The 15,870-nt window shown below is 46.3% G+C and overlaps 1 protein-coding gene across 2 annotated transcripts in view; it reads right to left on the bottom strand.

The window, feature by feature from the left end:
* ryk (receptor like tyrosine kinase) overlaps positions 1-15,870 on the bottom strand; it is a 30,092-nt gene that overhangs the window by 9,508 nt on the left and 4,714 nt on the right. The window contains exons 2-9 of one of the 2 annotated variants that reach the window (XM_040183346.2): positions 9,807-9,928; positions 9,625-9,724; positions 8,457-8,588; positions 6,961-7,020; positions 6,332-6,473; positions 5,177-5,277; positions 2,914-2,997; positions 1,498-1,623 (exon numbers count right to left, since the gene is read on the bottom strand). In XM_040183346.2, coding sequence (XP_040039280.2) covers positions 1,498-1,623; positions 2,914-2,997; positions 5,177-5,277; positions 6,332-6,473; positions 6,961-7,020; positions 8,457-8,588; positions 9,625-9,724; positions 9,807-9,928 — 867 coding nt within the window. The remainder of the gene's footprint in view (positions 1-1,497; positions 1,624-2,913; positions 2,998-5,176; positions 5,278-6,331; positions 6,474-6,960; positions 7,021-8,456; positions 8,589-9,624; positions 9,725-9,806; positions 9,929-15,870) is intronic. The other variant, XM_078107611.1, reaches the window with a different exon arrangement.

The raw sequence follows: 15,870 nt of genomic DNA, 5'->3' as shown, positions 1-15,870 counted from the left end.
ATGACGTTCGAAGAGTCGCTTTAAAAAATAATAAAATAAGTAAATTTACTAATGGCCAGGATCTTGGTCTCTTGCTCGCAGGCTTCATTGTTTAGTACCGACATTGAACGCTCCGAGCGAGCTGTGCTGTAAACACGGGACTTTTCCTTGGCATGACACGGCAAATAATCAAACCGGTGCATCAAGCTGTTGCCTATCTAGGCTATTTTATTCATGCAATATATAGTCTATACAGTCAGGCGCGGGTCCACCCGCAAAAGCAGTCGCGCCGCTGCCGCTGTTGTTTTTTTTACGTTTGAATATTAATTTTCACATTCGAATAGTTTTTTTCTATATTCTATAATTTGAATATATACTTGAATATACAATCTTGGATGACAGCCCTACCGGCCAGTGGACCCCACCCCAGATAAAAACTCTTCACATGACCTATTTTGATTTCAAAACAGCCAATAGAATCTTATAGAACAGAAGAAACGGTCACTCATTAAACTTGTTCCAGGCAGAAACAACAACCATAAACCGTCAGAGGCCCTTGAAGTGAAAAAAACAGAACACACTCACACTTTTCCCTTCCATTGTGTGGCCTCCCCCCCCCCCCTCACTCCCCCGGGGGTAACGGTTGCATCGCGCACACGGCCACATTGGACCCCAGTGTGGGCAAATCTCCAGAGAGCCGAGCACAGTCTTGTTGGGTTCCATCTCAAGTGATGAAAGATTCTCCTCCAACCAAAACAAGTTTATCTTTCACACAAAGCCAAAGCAACAGCGTTAGAAACGTCTCCATTCTGTCAATATCAGATTTGCCTCGGTGAGGACAAACTTTACTGACGCAGATTTTGACGCCAGATTTTACTGACACGTCAAACGAGGCACGCAAACACGCACGCAAACACGCACCAGGGAAGAAAAGCAGCATTCCTGCTCATAGGCCATCTTTCCTTTTTATCAGACACACAAATGCCTAAATACAAATAAGTATGCATCAGTACAAAAGAATCCAGAGTTTAAAGGTTTAAAGAGTTTAAACTAAAGATAGTTTGTGTTTAGTGCGCCATAATATAACCTTCGCTATCGCTTTAATCGTTGGCGAGTTCTCTCATACAAACATGAGAGCTACTCGTGAAGGCTGGAAGACCTCGAGACAAGGTCTGTCCGTCTGCTCAGAAACCTCAACCCTCTTTCAAAGACTTATGCAATCAGGAGACATACATTATAATTGGTTTTATTGGTTTCTTTTAGTAACTCCTTTTCACTAAGTCATATGTAAGAGAGGACCACTGCACCAAAGTTTCACTAAAGACAAATATGACACATTGAAGAATTATGACGCAAAACGCTGCATGACACAATCTGTAAGCAGCAGCTCTTAGAAGCGCCAGCAGCAGAACATTCTTGAAGTGATGTTCACATCTTTCTACAAAAGCAGAAGCGTGGGCGGGACGGAGAGAGACAACAAAAAAAAATAAGGGAAGCGGGATCAAGAGAGACTAATACCTTCGTGCAGGACGTCCCGTAATGTGACCCTCTCCCTGGAGATGGCGATGTCTTTCACCTTAGCTTTGGCCTCCATTAGGGTGACGCTCCTCAGGTCGTTCTTCTCAATGCGGAGGGATGGGTAACCTGCGAGGATGGTAGGACACACACACACCTACATGTAAACAAATCACATAATAAAAGGGGGATTGACACGTCCTGTGACCCGGATTAGTGCAGGGGAAACCAAGTGTCCCTGAGGAGAACAGCCTTTGGATTCAGCAGGCACACGTTGCATCAGCGTCCAGTGTTACAGAATCATAATTATACACATAACCTCCCATATAAGTACTCACTCCGGCATTAGCTGCTGGCTTGCTGAGGAGAAGTGATTTTATTCTAAACAAAGTTCCCCACAGACACACAAAAAAAACGTCCCTTATTACATCAACACACGTTGTGTTTCACAACATGTCAGTGATGAGGGACGACTCAAGGTAAACTGCCGGCCTCCCCGAGCGCTGCGCGTTGATAGAACAGAGGGGAGGCGCCGGGTAAAGTTACGGTGACTAAAAGGTTACATATCTGCTGATCGTATAGTGACACACAGTACAGGTCAATGCTGCCCCCTACAGGTCAAACGGAGAGTAACATGTATTCTCTGCAGAGAATGATGGAGAATACAAAGGGTGTGATATGAGGATTAAAAAAAACATACAGAAATAAATAATGACAGTAGGAACACACATGGCGAACACACAGAGGAAACCTATTTTCTAGCAAAAATACTCCCCAATCCAGAGCAAAGGAATGCATAGAAAGCCTGAGGGGGGGTAGTATGACCACAGCCAGAGACGAGTGCTGCTGCCCTACTCCGTGATGGAACTATTCTGATATTTATGTGTTCGTAAAAATACTGTTACAACTAAAGTTGTGCATCAAACTAAATGTCAAGGACCAAAAGGGCTCACTATGCAGAAAGTATATAATATATATATATATATATATATATATATATATATATATATATATATATATATATATATAAAATGAAGTAATATAATATAATGTATGTAATATAATCTAATTGGAGAATCATAACTAGTACTGCACTTAAGTGTGTATTTTATATACTGGTGAGTGGCCGGACCTATAATAATATAATGTAGACCGTTAAACAGACGCAGGTAGTTGGGTCTCCGAACGGATGAGGGGGGAGTGTAGTGAACAACTTGAGTTACACCAAATACATTTTCTTAAACAATGTATTCACGACAAATCAGATAAATCCGTCCATCTGTCATCTAAGATTATTGAAGAAGTGTAGTAATTCTTTTCACTATTAGTACGTCGAGGCCGGGGTTGAAGCGTTCAGAGTGTTTAAGCGAGCACATGATGATCGTGTGAACTCGTCTCTGCGGCTCGACTGGAACTTACTTTTGGTTTCGTGTGGGGGGGCGCCGGGGTTTTGGAAGGAGGTGGCAGCAAGCTGGAGTATGGGTGCAGAACCAGGGTGATTGTCTGATGACAAGGGAGGCAGTAGAGGTTGAGGGGTGGGAAGGGGGGGGTGAGAGAAAGAGGTGGTTTAATGGATAGCTCACCCAAATTACAACACGACCCGAGCGAATGGATTGATGCCTACTGGCGTGTTTGTACATTGTCCACTCATACACACCGCTTCAAATCAAACAAGCCATGCGTGGGTGAGGGGGGGGGGGGGGGTCAAAGAAAATGCACAGCAGGTGAGATGTGGGTTTGTATCCACAAGAGGGCAACAGAGGATCGCAGAGTCACAATAAGGCAGCAGGACGCATGTCACATGAACAGCAGGTATGAATGTGTACGTGAGGTCAAGATGAGGTTTGACTACAGATGCATTCCTGCTTCCATTGTATGAACAGCTGCCCCTCTAGAGGAAAGTACCTGGGAATCTCGCTGACAAATACTTTGCCAGGACATCAACATTTGGGAAAAAACATTTCCTTCAATTATCTTACAGGAAAACTTTGAAAGGGTCAGAGAAGAAATGGTGCTTTTGATAATGTTGGAGTACAAGGATGGGTCATAATAACTTTTGTGTTCTGCAGCAGTTGTGCGGCAATTTATTTCACTTATTTTTATCTGTAAGTGACCCTTGGAGGTTCTGGTGGGCAGATGTTCCCAGTGGACACAGCCAGTGTGTTGTTATATATGGAGCATAGCCGGTTAGTGGCTCTGTGGCAGACATTTTTAACCGTTAATGAACCAGTCAGTATTCGATGAATTAGCCACAGGTCATTGCCAAGTAACCCAAATATTTAATTTTGTCATTCAAGCTGTTGTGACGAAAATCAGTACAACATTATTTAAAATGACGTCTCGTCTTATGAGGAAAGAGCCATGAAGACGAGTGAAATATATCAAATAAATACCCTAATTATAAATCATATTATTAGATGTTGTCATGCCGACTTGCCATGTGGCAGCAAAGTGCTGTGCCATTCATATTTCCACCATTTCAAGCCCTCACAGAATCTCACACTCAGCCATTTACCAGGAGACGTCCGTCCCCGAGGGGTCAGAGGTCAGGTCTCGGGGTTTAGGGGGGACGGTGGGATTTGCAGAGCTTTTCCCGCTACATTGTTGGCATACATTAAAGTATTGCTCACTCACTCATGGAGGTATTGATGTCCTTAATATTTGACTTTTTTCAGACCAGCTCAACTTAATTCGTAGTGCGTCACACAGGAACAAAGTGTTGCTTCATGTCCCCGTTTTCCTTCGCTTGCAGAATACAACACATGTTGTATTCAAGAGGAAGACTTGAGAGGCACTGATCCTCCCTAGAAACACAAAGTGATCTGTTGCTTACATGGAACCAAAAAAAGGAACCACAGGGAAGCATCGGTATGCACTGTGAAATAGGTGGTTGGTGTATTATGATCAGGCAAATACTGAAATATTTGTCAAAAAGTCAGCTGTTGCAAACATAGCGGCCCTTTAATCGTTGCAACCCTGATTCCCATTTTAAGGCCCAATCACTTACACTGGAATCACAGTAAATAAACCGCCAAATCCACATGGCAAACAGAAAATTGATCCGTGCCATGTTTAAAATGCAAAGCATGCTATGTTTTCTTCCATTCACTAATACATTACAGACTTGCCCATGATTACAGCGAGTGGCAGACAACAGAAGGCTGTGTGAGTAATCACTGTGCCACCTAAGAGCACTAACAAAGAGCTCTGCTGGAGGAAGTGCGCTATGGCTGAAATCCCAACAGTTCTATGGTTGCGGAGTGTACTTTACTATAAATATGTCACGCTACGCGTTTCCCACCACGCATCATCCATTCCAACAGAGCTTGTGCTTCCCTCACGGTTGAGCAGCTGGCCTGAAGCGGAGCCCACAGCGCGCACGTCAACACGCCGCTCAGAAGGTCACATGAGCCGCAGCGAGGAAAACACAGAGCACATCCCTGCTGAGCTCCTTCATTACAGTCTTATGACACTCGTTAAGCTAACTGGGTGGATTATCGCATTGAGAAAAGCATGCACATGCCAACGTGACGAGAGAGCGAATCCGCCTGAATGTACTTAAGCCCGCCAAGGCGTCGTCTCTGCAGTGTGATCACCTCTACAAGAATGTTCTTAACCTGAACCGTGTGGCGGCCTCACTGCCCTTTTGGGTACAGCAGAGTGAAGGAGGGAATTCTCTTACTGGTGACGGGGGCGGCGTTGTTCGGAGTGTCCGCCCTCAGGTACTGTGTGGTCTGGGTGGACGGCTGGGACAGGCCCTGCGAGCTGCCGCTGTCACTCACGCTGAACACGGCAGAGGAAGAGCATGAAGTAGTTATTCACAGGCACCGGCAGTTACAAAATTCATTTCTAAATTAGTGTGTAAAGTCCAGCTAGTTTAAAAGAAGTAGATTCACTAGACAGGGCGGTCTTGATTATGTGGCGACTGCCTCAATCAGAAGCAATGAACTCCTGCAGAGTATTAAACGTACCTGCTGAAGTCTAGAAGAATTGATTAAATGTAGAGGAATTACACCAAATTACCCTCCTGATTTGAGTCATATTGTATGATTATTGTCAAATGTAATTGAACATCTTCCCAGTACACATATTTATTAAATTGCATTTCCAAGTTGCAAGTCGGGTCAGGTACGACGACCAGAGACCATTTCACAGCGGTGAAAACGATTCATAACAACTATTCTTATGAAAAATAAGTGTGTTTTAATTCAGCAATGTGTAAATCTCCACTTCTGATCAAACCAGGCTCATTTTGATCTTTAAAGCAGCTGCGGCCTGCTCTTTGACCGGACCTTTAACTTAAGCCCATCCTCGTTTAAAAACTGGGTCATTCACATTTGAGTAAAAACTAGCAAAATGTGAGGAATTCAAAAAAAATTCTCAACGATGGACCTGCTGCTTATCAGAAACTGGAGTTATTTTTTAATCAGAGGCTCTGAAGTTGGCATACATACAGGATATTCTCGTATAACAAGGATCCCATCGAGCAACGGGATCACATTAAGCCACTTTGGCCCAACAACATTACAGCATCTAAATTTAGACAAACTTCCAAAGAATGCAAGAAAACAACCGTCATACAATCCTAAATGTACCACTGTCCTAACGGTTTGCATCGATGTGCGCTGACCAGCGGAGCCATCTGGAGTGGGAACCACAGGACGTGAACAACACACATACGCGCAGGTTTCAACTTGGTGCAATGGTCTCCGTGGAGACGGCCTATTCTTGCGGGGCTCCGAATGGCAGCGTAGCTTCTACAACGTGGCTGTAAGTCCGCTGTGCTGCTTTTCATCAGTGTTCCAGCTTCGTTGGCATACATAACAAAAAGACCAACCTGTCCTCCATCTCCACCCTCTTCATGCTGTGCAGGTGCAGGATGGCCAGGATGATGGCCACCAGGAAGATGACAATGCAGCAGACACTGACGCTTATGTAGAACACCTGGGTGGAGGTGGTGGGGGTGGTGGTCACGCCATCTGATGAAAGCAAGCCGCACGTTAACAATCAGACACGGTATATGGGGAAACTGGCACGCAAATACCGTCCTCGATTCAGCCAGAGCCTCAACTGCAGAGCAAAGACATGGGTTAAGGCGATGAGACAGACGCGAGCGGGGGGCTCCACTTAGGGTTAATGGAATAGACGCGGAAGAGTAGAGGCTTTGCTCGGCATCCAGTCCGAGAGGTTCTCTCATCGGAGGGCCCCAGGTTCCTCGGGCCTACCCAAGCAGAAGGGAGAGCAACCTCTAATGGCACTTTGTTACTGGGGCACAAAGAAGCTGCATAAATCCTACTGGAAGAGGCCAGCCACTCCAAGGGAGACGGGGCGGGGGAGGGAGTGCAATTCAACAGGAGAATGAATCCTACGATGATGGTAATTTGCAGGGCCACATACAGGGACTTGGCCGCTGTCTTATCGGGCCGACTAGGACGCGCGGAGCCTGAGGCGGAGGGGAGTACTCACAGTCCGGCCGTGGCAGAGTGCTGTTGTTGAGGGGGACGGGACTCTTCTGGTCGTCTAATCCTGTTCACAGAGGGAGCAGGAAGGACAATCGATACATCAACTCTTCTGACAATTGAATGGCAGACTTCACTCACACAACTATTTACTTTATATAGTAACTATGAACTAGTAAAAAATATGGCTCCCAATTACATAAGTCTTTAATTGAAGGTGTTGAAGTTCCCGAACAGACGGACAGACCTCGTCTGTAGGTGAGAAGGTTTCATGTTTGTTCACAATAACATGAGAAATCGCCAACAGGCTGCAAAGATTAAAGCGACAGCCAAGGTCTGAGGCGCTGAACACAAACTATCCCTTTAAACTGATTCTTTTGTACTGCTTGTACAGACGATTCTCGTAGAGGCCTGAGATGTTGGCGCAACAGTGAATTCTCTGCGTGTGCGCAACAGTTAGACATATTCAACATCCAGCTACATAATTATAGATTTAGTTAAATAAATGCCATCTCGTTATTTGCACACCAAAAAAGACCAGAAAATAAAACCTCGCAGGAGGGCCACTGCTGTGAAAAAACAACCCCATTCTAATATTTCAATGCTTCAGATAAGTGGTGTGTACAAACATGCACTCATAAGTTTTCACGGTCAGTATTTTGATACATCCTAATAAAGAGGCTGGAACACAGTTACACATATAAGATCGGCCCGATGAGCATAAAAAAGCAACCGCCAAGTGTGAGAAGCCAGTTTCGCACACACAACTATAACGCTGTAAATGTGGTCTGTGTGATTTACAAATGTTTTTCTGTGGCATTTTTTTCTGTGTTGAAAGAAGAAAATGCGGAAGCCTCAAAGGGAAATAAAAACCACCAAACGGCTAAATGGCGGTCTTAGAAGGTGATGATTGAAGCGTTGCCTTTTTTCTGCTGCTTTAGTCACGAAAAGTTAGTCCCAAATCTGTAGATCCTGTCATTAGGAGAATAGCATAAGACATAACATTACGGTCATTGAAGAGCCAATGACATTAAACGAGCTTCTACTCCTGTGTACTTAGTCCTCAAACCGATAAGATAAAGAGATTTAAAAAAGCAGGAGAGAGAAGTGTGTTTCTTAACGCCGATAGTTCCCATTTGACAGGAAAAGGACAACCTCACAAGCCAAGCCAATCAAACCTGAAATAGCATTTCTTGACATTAAGTGCCCGAGTTCCTAAAAAACAATCTCTGGGTTCCTGCAGTTCAAAACGACAATGAGCTCAGAGCACGTCCCTGCACCTCCGAGCTCCTCGGGAACACAAAGAATCTTATGGCAGCGAAGATCACTCATGCTCAAAATAAGACGGCGGATACATTTGCTTCCGAGGGGAACATGGCCAGAAGCCTCTTGGCCACAGGCAATCATCTCAAGATTTGAAAATAGCACAGAGCCGAATGCACGACACCAAAAAGCTGTACATGTCTGCACCACCTTATGAGCGGACCACCAAAACAGACTCACTTTTGTAGCACATTTTCCTCCTCTTGAAGTCCAGCACTGTGTAGTTGTTGGCGTGGACGGTCAGATTGAGCTGCACCGTCAAAACGGCCTCTCCATCCACTTTGCCGGAACAGAGGAGGTCCACTCTGAAGACTGTAGAGACACACACACACACACACACACACACACGTTGGAGATGCTTGAGACTGCTGAATAGTGGCTTTGGGTGACTAGTTTATATTGAGTTGGACAGAAGTGTGTAACTTCCCCGTTTACACCGCTTCTATCCTGTTTTATCAGACATTTGCAAGAGCAACCAGTTGCCAGGCAACATACAGAGACGCAAGTCAGGCACCAAAACAGGTGTTGAGGTTCAAGCCACTCCATATCTTGACTGAAGCACCATAGGCCTCGTTAAGAAGGCCCTCGCGTCCAGGTCCATTCTTGAAAGGAATTGAGCTGTTTATGTTTGTAGTTGCAGACAGACTCCCTGGTAGCACCCAGCGCTGGAGCCGCATGGCGCCACACAAACGACCCCATCCAGAGACCCGACTGACATGACCTCCAACCGGATGAAGACTTTGAAGCGTTTTTCACTTTTATGTGGATAAAACGAGGGAATATAACAAAGTAATGAGCAGGTTTATAGATCCTGGATGGCAGCAGTTTGTTTGGAGTTGTTTTCTTCCTGTGTTGATGTTAATCAAACAGATGCTGGACTGAGGGCCAAGTGGTGGTGATGAAGGAAGCTCCACTGCGCCTGCGCGGGGTCATTTTATACTCGGAAGACAACCTTTTTAGGGTTCATGCTCCCCCCCGGCCCTCTGTAGCTGTATCCAGCCCTCCTTAGACATCGATGAAGGGCACCGCAGACCTCCCCTAATTTGAATGGGGCTAAAATACTTCAAAGTGTGCGGCTCTTCTTCATTTTCCGAATGTTAGTGCACCAAACTGCAAAATCTAATGCTGGTTTGAAGTATCTTTATGGGCCAGCCTTAACATAAGGTCTCAAGCTCCACAAAATACCCAAGTGTTTTTTAATAGAAAACTGCTGCGTTACTGAGTTGCAACTAAAACGCGACATCATTCTCAAAAAACTACCACTGACACGGTTAGATTTAAAACCCCATGTTGAAAGCATGTGGGATCCTGGGATCCACGAGAACTAAAAGGTCGGTATTTGACAAACCAGAGGGAACACGGGGCACCTCCCCCTGAGTGGAGATGTTGCTCCGCGGCTGGTCCATGGCAACGGGGTTCTCCATGAGGAAGCCAAGCCGGTAGTCCACCTGCACACGGAGGGAAGCCATCAGCACAGGAATGCCTTGCGCGTGTCGACGTGGCGGATCGATAAGTGACCCGGAGACATACCTTGGTCTTGGAATGCCAGGAGAAGTGGAGGCTGTTGGTCTCGCTGGGCACCGGCAGGGTGAAGGAGAGCGCGTAGTGGTTCACCACGTCGTCTCGCACGTAGTAGAGCTCTGCGTCTAGGCCTGTGGAGGGCACAGAGCGTAACGTTGGATCTTATGAGAAATATCTTGGGAAATCCACAAGGAGGAGAAAGAACAGCACACCGGGCATTGAAGACAACACAGAGGCGGATTTAAACACAGCCTGAGGAGAATGCTCAGATATCCACCCACACTGCCAGCCTGGATTAGGGGGGGTGGGGGTCTCCACAATAAAGGAGATGGACCAACCACATCTGTTTGTACTCGAGACCTCTAAGCGCCCAAAGTGAAACACTTCAAAAACGTCCAAGTGACGACATCCATATATGATTGCAATTTTGGATGCAGGAAACCCGATTGTCCAGGGGAAGGGTCAAGAGGAAGGGGTCGGAATGCCTCAGACAACGCGCAGTCGTCAGTTAAGTCGAGCCAAAGCAAGGCTTTCGCTCTCCCTGCTGCATCAAACAGTCCTGCATGTCCAATGTCTCATGTTGTAATGGTGAAACCCCCCCGACCCTGGCTCGAGGCAGAGCTATCAGTCCTTGAAAGCGTCCGTCTGTCAGGCTGTGAGTATCTAGTTTAAAGAGGGGAAGAATGTGCCCAGGCTCCCCAGATACCCTCGGGCTGCCTCAGAGATCCGGCTCAAAGACCTTTCTCACATTGGCTCAATTAAAAACATTCTCGGGCGTTTACCAACTCGGAGGGGGGAGGGGGGAGGGGGGGGGGGGGGTGTTGCATAAACTAGTGTCCAACAAATGTTGTGCTGCTGTATCGATCCCAAAAAAGTACATTAAAAACAATAAGAAACATTTTTAGTATCAATACTTCCTTAGAACAGCACGCTCACTGCTCCGCTGAGTCATGCTGCTTGCACGCATTGACTGACAGGAGGCGGGGCTGCAAAGCGCGAGCTCACAGCGAGGAATCTCAGGGGAGACGCGGCCTCGCGTGGTGGTATCAATGGTGGTACCGTGTAGTTCTCATTTATACTAATAGTTTGTTAAGTGTTTAGAAAGCTGGCCAAGAACCAGCTGGTAAAACATAATGTATTACTAATATAGTTGAATATACCAGTATTTGTGGTATTGTAAGTATCGGTATCATGATATTTATAGCAGGTATTGGATCAGAGTCATAATCAAAGTCCAGCCTTTTCCATTTACTAAGAAACTGCTACTTGTTCATCTTTACTAAAACCAATGGTTCAAATGAAAAAGTAGGTCTTTGCATGTACAAAAAATGTGTTAGTTATGAGACATTAATTTAAACTTTAAGGGGACATTGTGCTCATTTCAGGCTCATGCTCGTACTCTGGGTTCCCATTAGAACATGTTTACAAGATGAATCACCAGGGTTTTTCTTATGCTGTAATAAACAGACACTACTTGCACATCTCATTTCACTCACCACATCTCATCATTCACCCTTTCACACCCATCCCTCCACTGATCCCGGGGGCGAACAAGCAAGGTGGCCCCTATCCAAATGACACATGGACTGACGCGACTCGACCTCGATCCACGGAGCCCACTAATAGCGCCGTCTCTTTTGTAGTTGGTCGTTAACTTTGAGTAGGTGGGTTGTCCACTTTTACAGCTTTTAACGGCCTTTTGCATCGGAGAACTGATGAGGCACAATGCGAAACAGTAAATCTGAATACTAAATAATAAAGTTTTTGGACATACGGCCCGCGGGCCGGACCCGGCCCATTGGGCGTTTTGATCCGGCCCGCCGAGTATTATGAATTATAAATTATAGTAACGACCGCTGTAACACTTCTCCGTTTCCGACTGGAGTTTCCCAAAGCACGATGGCGGCAAAAGACCAGCATCGATGTTTCTTAACTCAAGTCGGGAACGGAGACGCGTTACGGCGGTCTTTACGTGCCGTGCGTCAGAGGACAGCGGTGCCGTGCTTTCTGCGCCGCATCAGGCTGCGAGTCCAGCTGCTGCTGTCTGCGCCGCTCACCCCCCACACAGGCAAGCGCGCCACGGGGACATGGTCCGTTTTATACGGCAAAAACGAACGCACATCAGACCCACGGGACTGCGCCGCCCTGCGCGCTCAGTATAACAATCGGGTTTTCCAAAGCTGAGCGACGCAGGTTGGCTTTGTGATTTTGCTGTGGACACACTGACACACATGAATGAGCAGAACATGAAGCTACAAGGGAAAGATCAGTCTGTTCATGAAAATGTACACAAATGAGAGAGTGAGAGCCTTCAAAGCCAAGTTGACTTGGAACTCATTGATCTTCAATGTGACGCCGTCTTAAAGGAGAAGTTCAACCTCCTCCTGGCTGAATTCTATGCTTCACTAAGCGAAGCCAAGTTTGCAAACAGACGATGCTGCTGTTGTTTGGCTCTACTTACGCGTGTGAGCAGACGTCCAGCGTGATGAAAACCAACAAATCACGCCACAGATCCCAGTTAACGGATGAACATCTCAGATCTGTCCTGAGAATTGCCAGAAGAAAGCTGACACCAAACTATCATGCACTGGCACAAAAGGGGGAGTAACAACACTGTTCCCGCTGAAATGCAATGTAATGTAAAAATGTTCACTTTACTTTTTAGTTATTGGCTTTGACTTATCATTTATATTGGTCGACATAAACACTCTCCATCCATCTGATACCGGCCGGCCCGTCTGTCAAATTTTAAAAGTCAATGTGGCCCCTGAGCCAAAACGTTTGCCCACCCCTGCTCTAGATGCTTTTAAATAAGCAACTCGACAATTGGAAAAGGCTGCGTCACTGAAATTTTGTGCACATAAATATACCTGTGCAGGCACTAGAGGCCACAGATGCGTGCACACGACGGGATAATTCTGCAAGCCCCGTCTGCCTCCCTCCTCTCAACGTGTGGCCTTGATAATAAATGTAACTCTGCAACCAGGCATGAACGGCCCAAAGAGGACCCTCCCACGTTCCCCCCAAACTGCAATCAACTTCAAAAAAGGAACATGAGGGGCCGGTTAGTGTCCTCAGACTGGGGGAATAAAGAAGTGGAACCACGCGCTGCAGTTTCGTCCTCGTGGAATAACGGGACGGCACTTGGCAGAAGATGTCATCGGGCTTGTCTCTAGTTAGCGTCCGGTAGCGACATATCCAGGGCCTCTCTGCTGCTGCTGGAAAATGAACAACACGGTTCTGGATTCCGGCACGATGACTTGGCAACGGTTAGTGCTTTGAGGGATTATTTCCTGCAGGACTTTTCCATTTCTCCATGCCGGTGTCAAGGGATTAACAATAGCTGCGGTGGAACACGCTGGAGCTCCGGCACCGATCTGAAAGTACCCGTAGTTCCAGGAATAATGACTAAAATCTAACTATGTTTACAGTAAATCCTCTAGTTTCATATTTTAGCACAATGTGAAATAGATTGCAGCAAATATTAGTCAAATGAACCCAAATAATCGATCGGTGCACTCGTTCATCAACGTCTCTGGAAACCCTTTTTTTTTTAAACTTATTCTAAATAAGAAGTCAGTAAGTCACTTAATCAGCGAGCACATTCGGACTTGTACAACCACGTTTGTTTAAAAAGAGGCTTCACGGATGGATCATTCGCCCCGCACGCGAGACGCAACCATAACAACCAACTGCTAAAATCACCGCTGCAACCTGGTAAATGAAATGACATCAGAGATCAACGAGTGGCTTGATGGGCTGATTATGCTGTCGCGTGGGCAGTGCAGTGCTCGCCTTCGCTTCCTTTGACTGGTGCTGGTCCTTTGACTGCTGTAAACACAGCTTTTCTGATCGCTTTAGCATGTGACAGCGCTGTGCCGAGTGGAAAAGCACCAGTGCAAAGAGAAGTGTGGGGCCTTTAAAGGACACATGTCTTGCTCATTTCCAGGTCTTTGCTTGTGTTTTGGGGCTGACACTCGGGGAGCTTCAGCCATTAACGCACAGCAGGTTTTAAATGAATTTCTAGATGTTTTTAGATAGTTTGACGTACAGTTTTAGGAAGCGTTTCTGCTCTTTCCACTTAACGCCCTCATGACATTCCTCAACACATAAAAACGGCCCACTACAATCAGCCCTCCTAATGGAAGCGCTTTGCTCACGGGGCACGTTGACACTTCTTTCGGCTGAGGGAGGGGCGAGAGGATTACTCTCCGACTCCCCCTCCTCCCACGTCTCTACTTGTACAGACGGTGAACTCGCCATCGACGCACACAAAAGAAAACCCACATAAAATGCTTGTTCCTTTTATACAGATGTCACAACAAAACTAGGACGTACTGCAGCATCTGACTTTATCTGAGAGTTTGGGGGTTCTGTAAACTGAGATCTACAGCAGTGTTCTCCTGCAAACGGACGGGTTTGAAAGAGGAGAACAAAAGGTGGTACGGTCCAGGACGCATATGACAAAGACCTTCTTGTGCGCACAGTCGACACTCGGCCTCCAGAAGCCTTCATCCTTGAGTGGTCGGGAGATAAAACCCCCCCCGCACTGGGAAGATGCCGCCGACCTCAACCATGGAAAGGAGAAAAACAGCTCCGGAAGGAAACTATCAACTGGAAACTGCAAACAAATTCACAGGCAGGGGGATGGGGGGGGGGATGTAGCAAAGGTCTTGAGGTCAAAAGATGTCACTCACAACTGTTGGTTGGTAAGAAAAACACACATCATGAAAAGTAACCCTGTAGGTTGATTAACATATTACTTTATGAAGTAAGATTATTGCCAGGGTTCTACCAGACTAGTGCGCTGCACACCAACATGCGCCGGAAAAACAAACACATAATCCATGTTTTTCCAGGATATTATTATTATGTCCCGAGAGAACTTTACACGATCTAGAAAAAAAAATTACATTTATTTTCACATTTCAGTGACCAGACTGTTCACACAGATGATGATCCAATAGTATGAAAGACGACCTATTCAATCCCCTTCAGTGCAGATCTGAACATTGAAACCCCTCCTACGGGAGCGACCCTGTGCAGTAAAACCATCCACTCCAGAAGACGGTACTCCCACGTCACCGTTTGCTCTCAGAGATTCAGGGCATCTCTTCCTCCTGATTACAAAATCGGAAGGATTGGCACGAGACTTGAGCGTCATCAGAGTTGTCCTGTAGTAGGGAACATGCAGACTACTGCACTGCCCCCCCCCCCTCAGCGGAGCGACGGGCCTCCAGTGACACATTTTGCAGACGAGGTTCATTCCCATACAAGGCCCGCAGTGATTGTTTGCAAAGAATCTTGGCGCCCACTTACTGCCTATTAGCTAATTCTGTGGGAAACGAGAAGAACGCCACGGCAGTCGCTCTGGTTTACTCTGACAGAAGACATAGACGCCGCCCCCCCAACCCCCCATAGACTCACATTTCCTTTTGCTGATTTTTGAGGAAAATCTAGGTAAAACCTATAGAGGCGTTTTCACTTGCTTCCCATGGACGAGCGTCCCGGGGTTGAAAGAAAAGCAGCAGTGTTGAAGTGCAGAGATCACATGGAGGGTGCAGTGAAGATGTGGAGCGCCAGCATGGAGCGCACCTTCTCTGGAGAGGAAATCCTCGCATATGAAAGCGTCTCTCAGCTAGAAAGTAAAAACACATTAGGTCCCAATCTGTGCGGTTGGTCTTTGATTCGCTTCAAAGCAACCATACATCAGTTTCCTTCCTTTATTTCCACGGCCCCCCCGAGGGCAGGCGGGGGAGGAGGAGGGTGATGGAAGGAGCGCCTTTCATAGGCTCCTGGTTGGTGGCTATTTGTTGCTTAAAGGGGCTCCTTAGTTTACTCAACAAATATCAAACTGGTTTACTGAAAAGAAGCTTAACAACTTTTGGGTCATTTCAGAGGTCTCTCTTCAGGAGATGTATTTTTGGGAGGAGTCTCGCATGTTTTTGCACTTTTTTACACGATAATAAAAAAGTTGGTTTACCAAGTTTTCCGTAGTAAAAATAGAGACAAGAAGGCTTGAAGTATCTGACTCCAACATCTCCCACTCCTTCATGTCTTCATTTCCACCACA

This window comes from Gasterosteus aculeatus, chromosome 8 (genome assembly GCF_964276395.1).
Source record: "Gasterosteus aculeatus chromosome 8, fGasAcu3.hap1.1, whole genome shotgun sequence".
Taxonomy (NCBI): Eukaryota; Metazoa; Chordata; class Actinopteri; order Perciformes; family Gasterosteidae; genus Gasterosteus; species Gasterosteus aculeatus.
The sequence above is the reverse complement of the archived record's forward strand: the minus strand, read 5'-3'. Positions and strand labels throughout refer to the sequence as shown.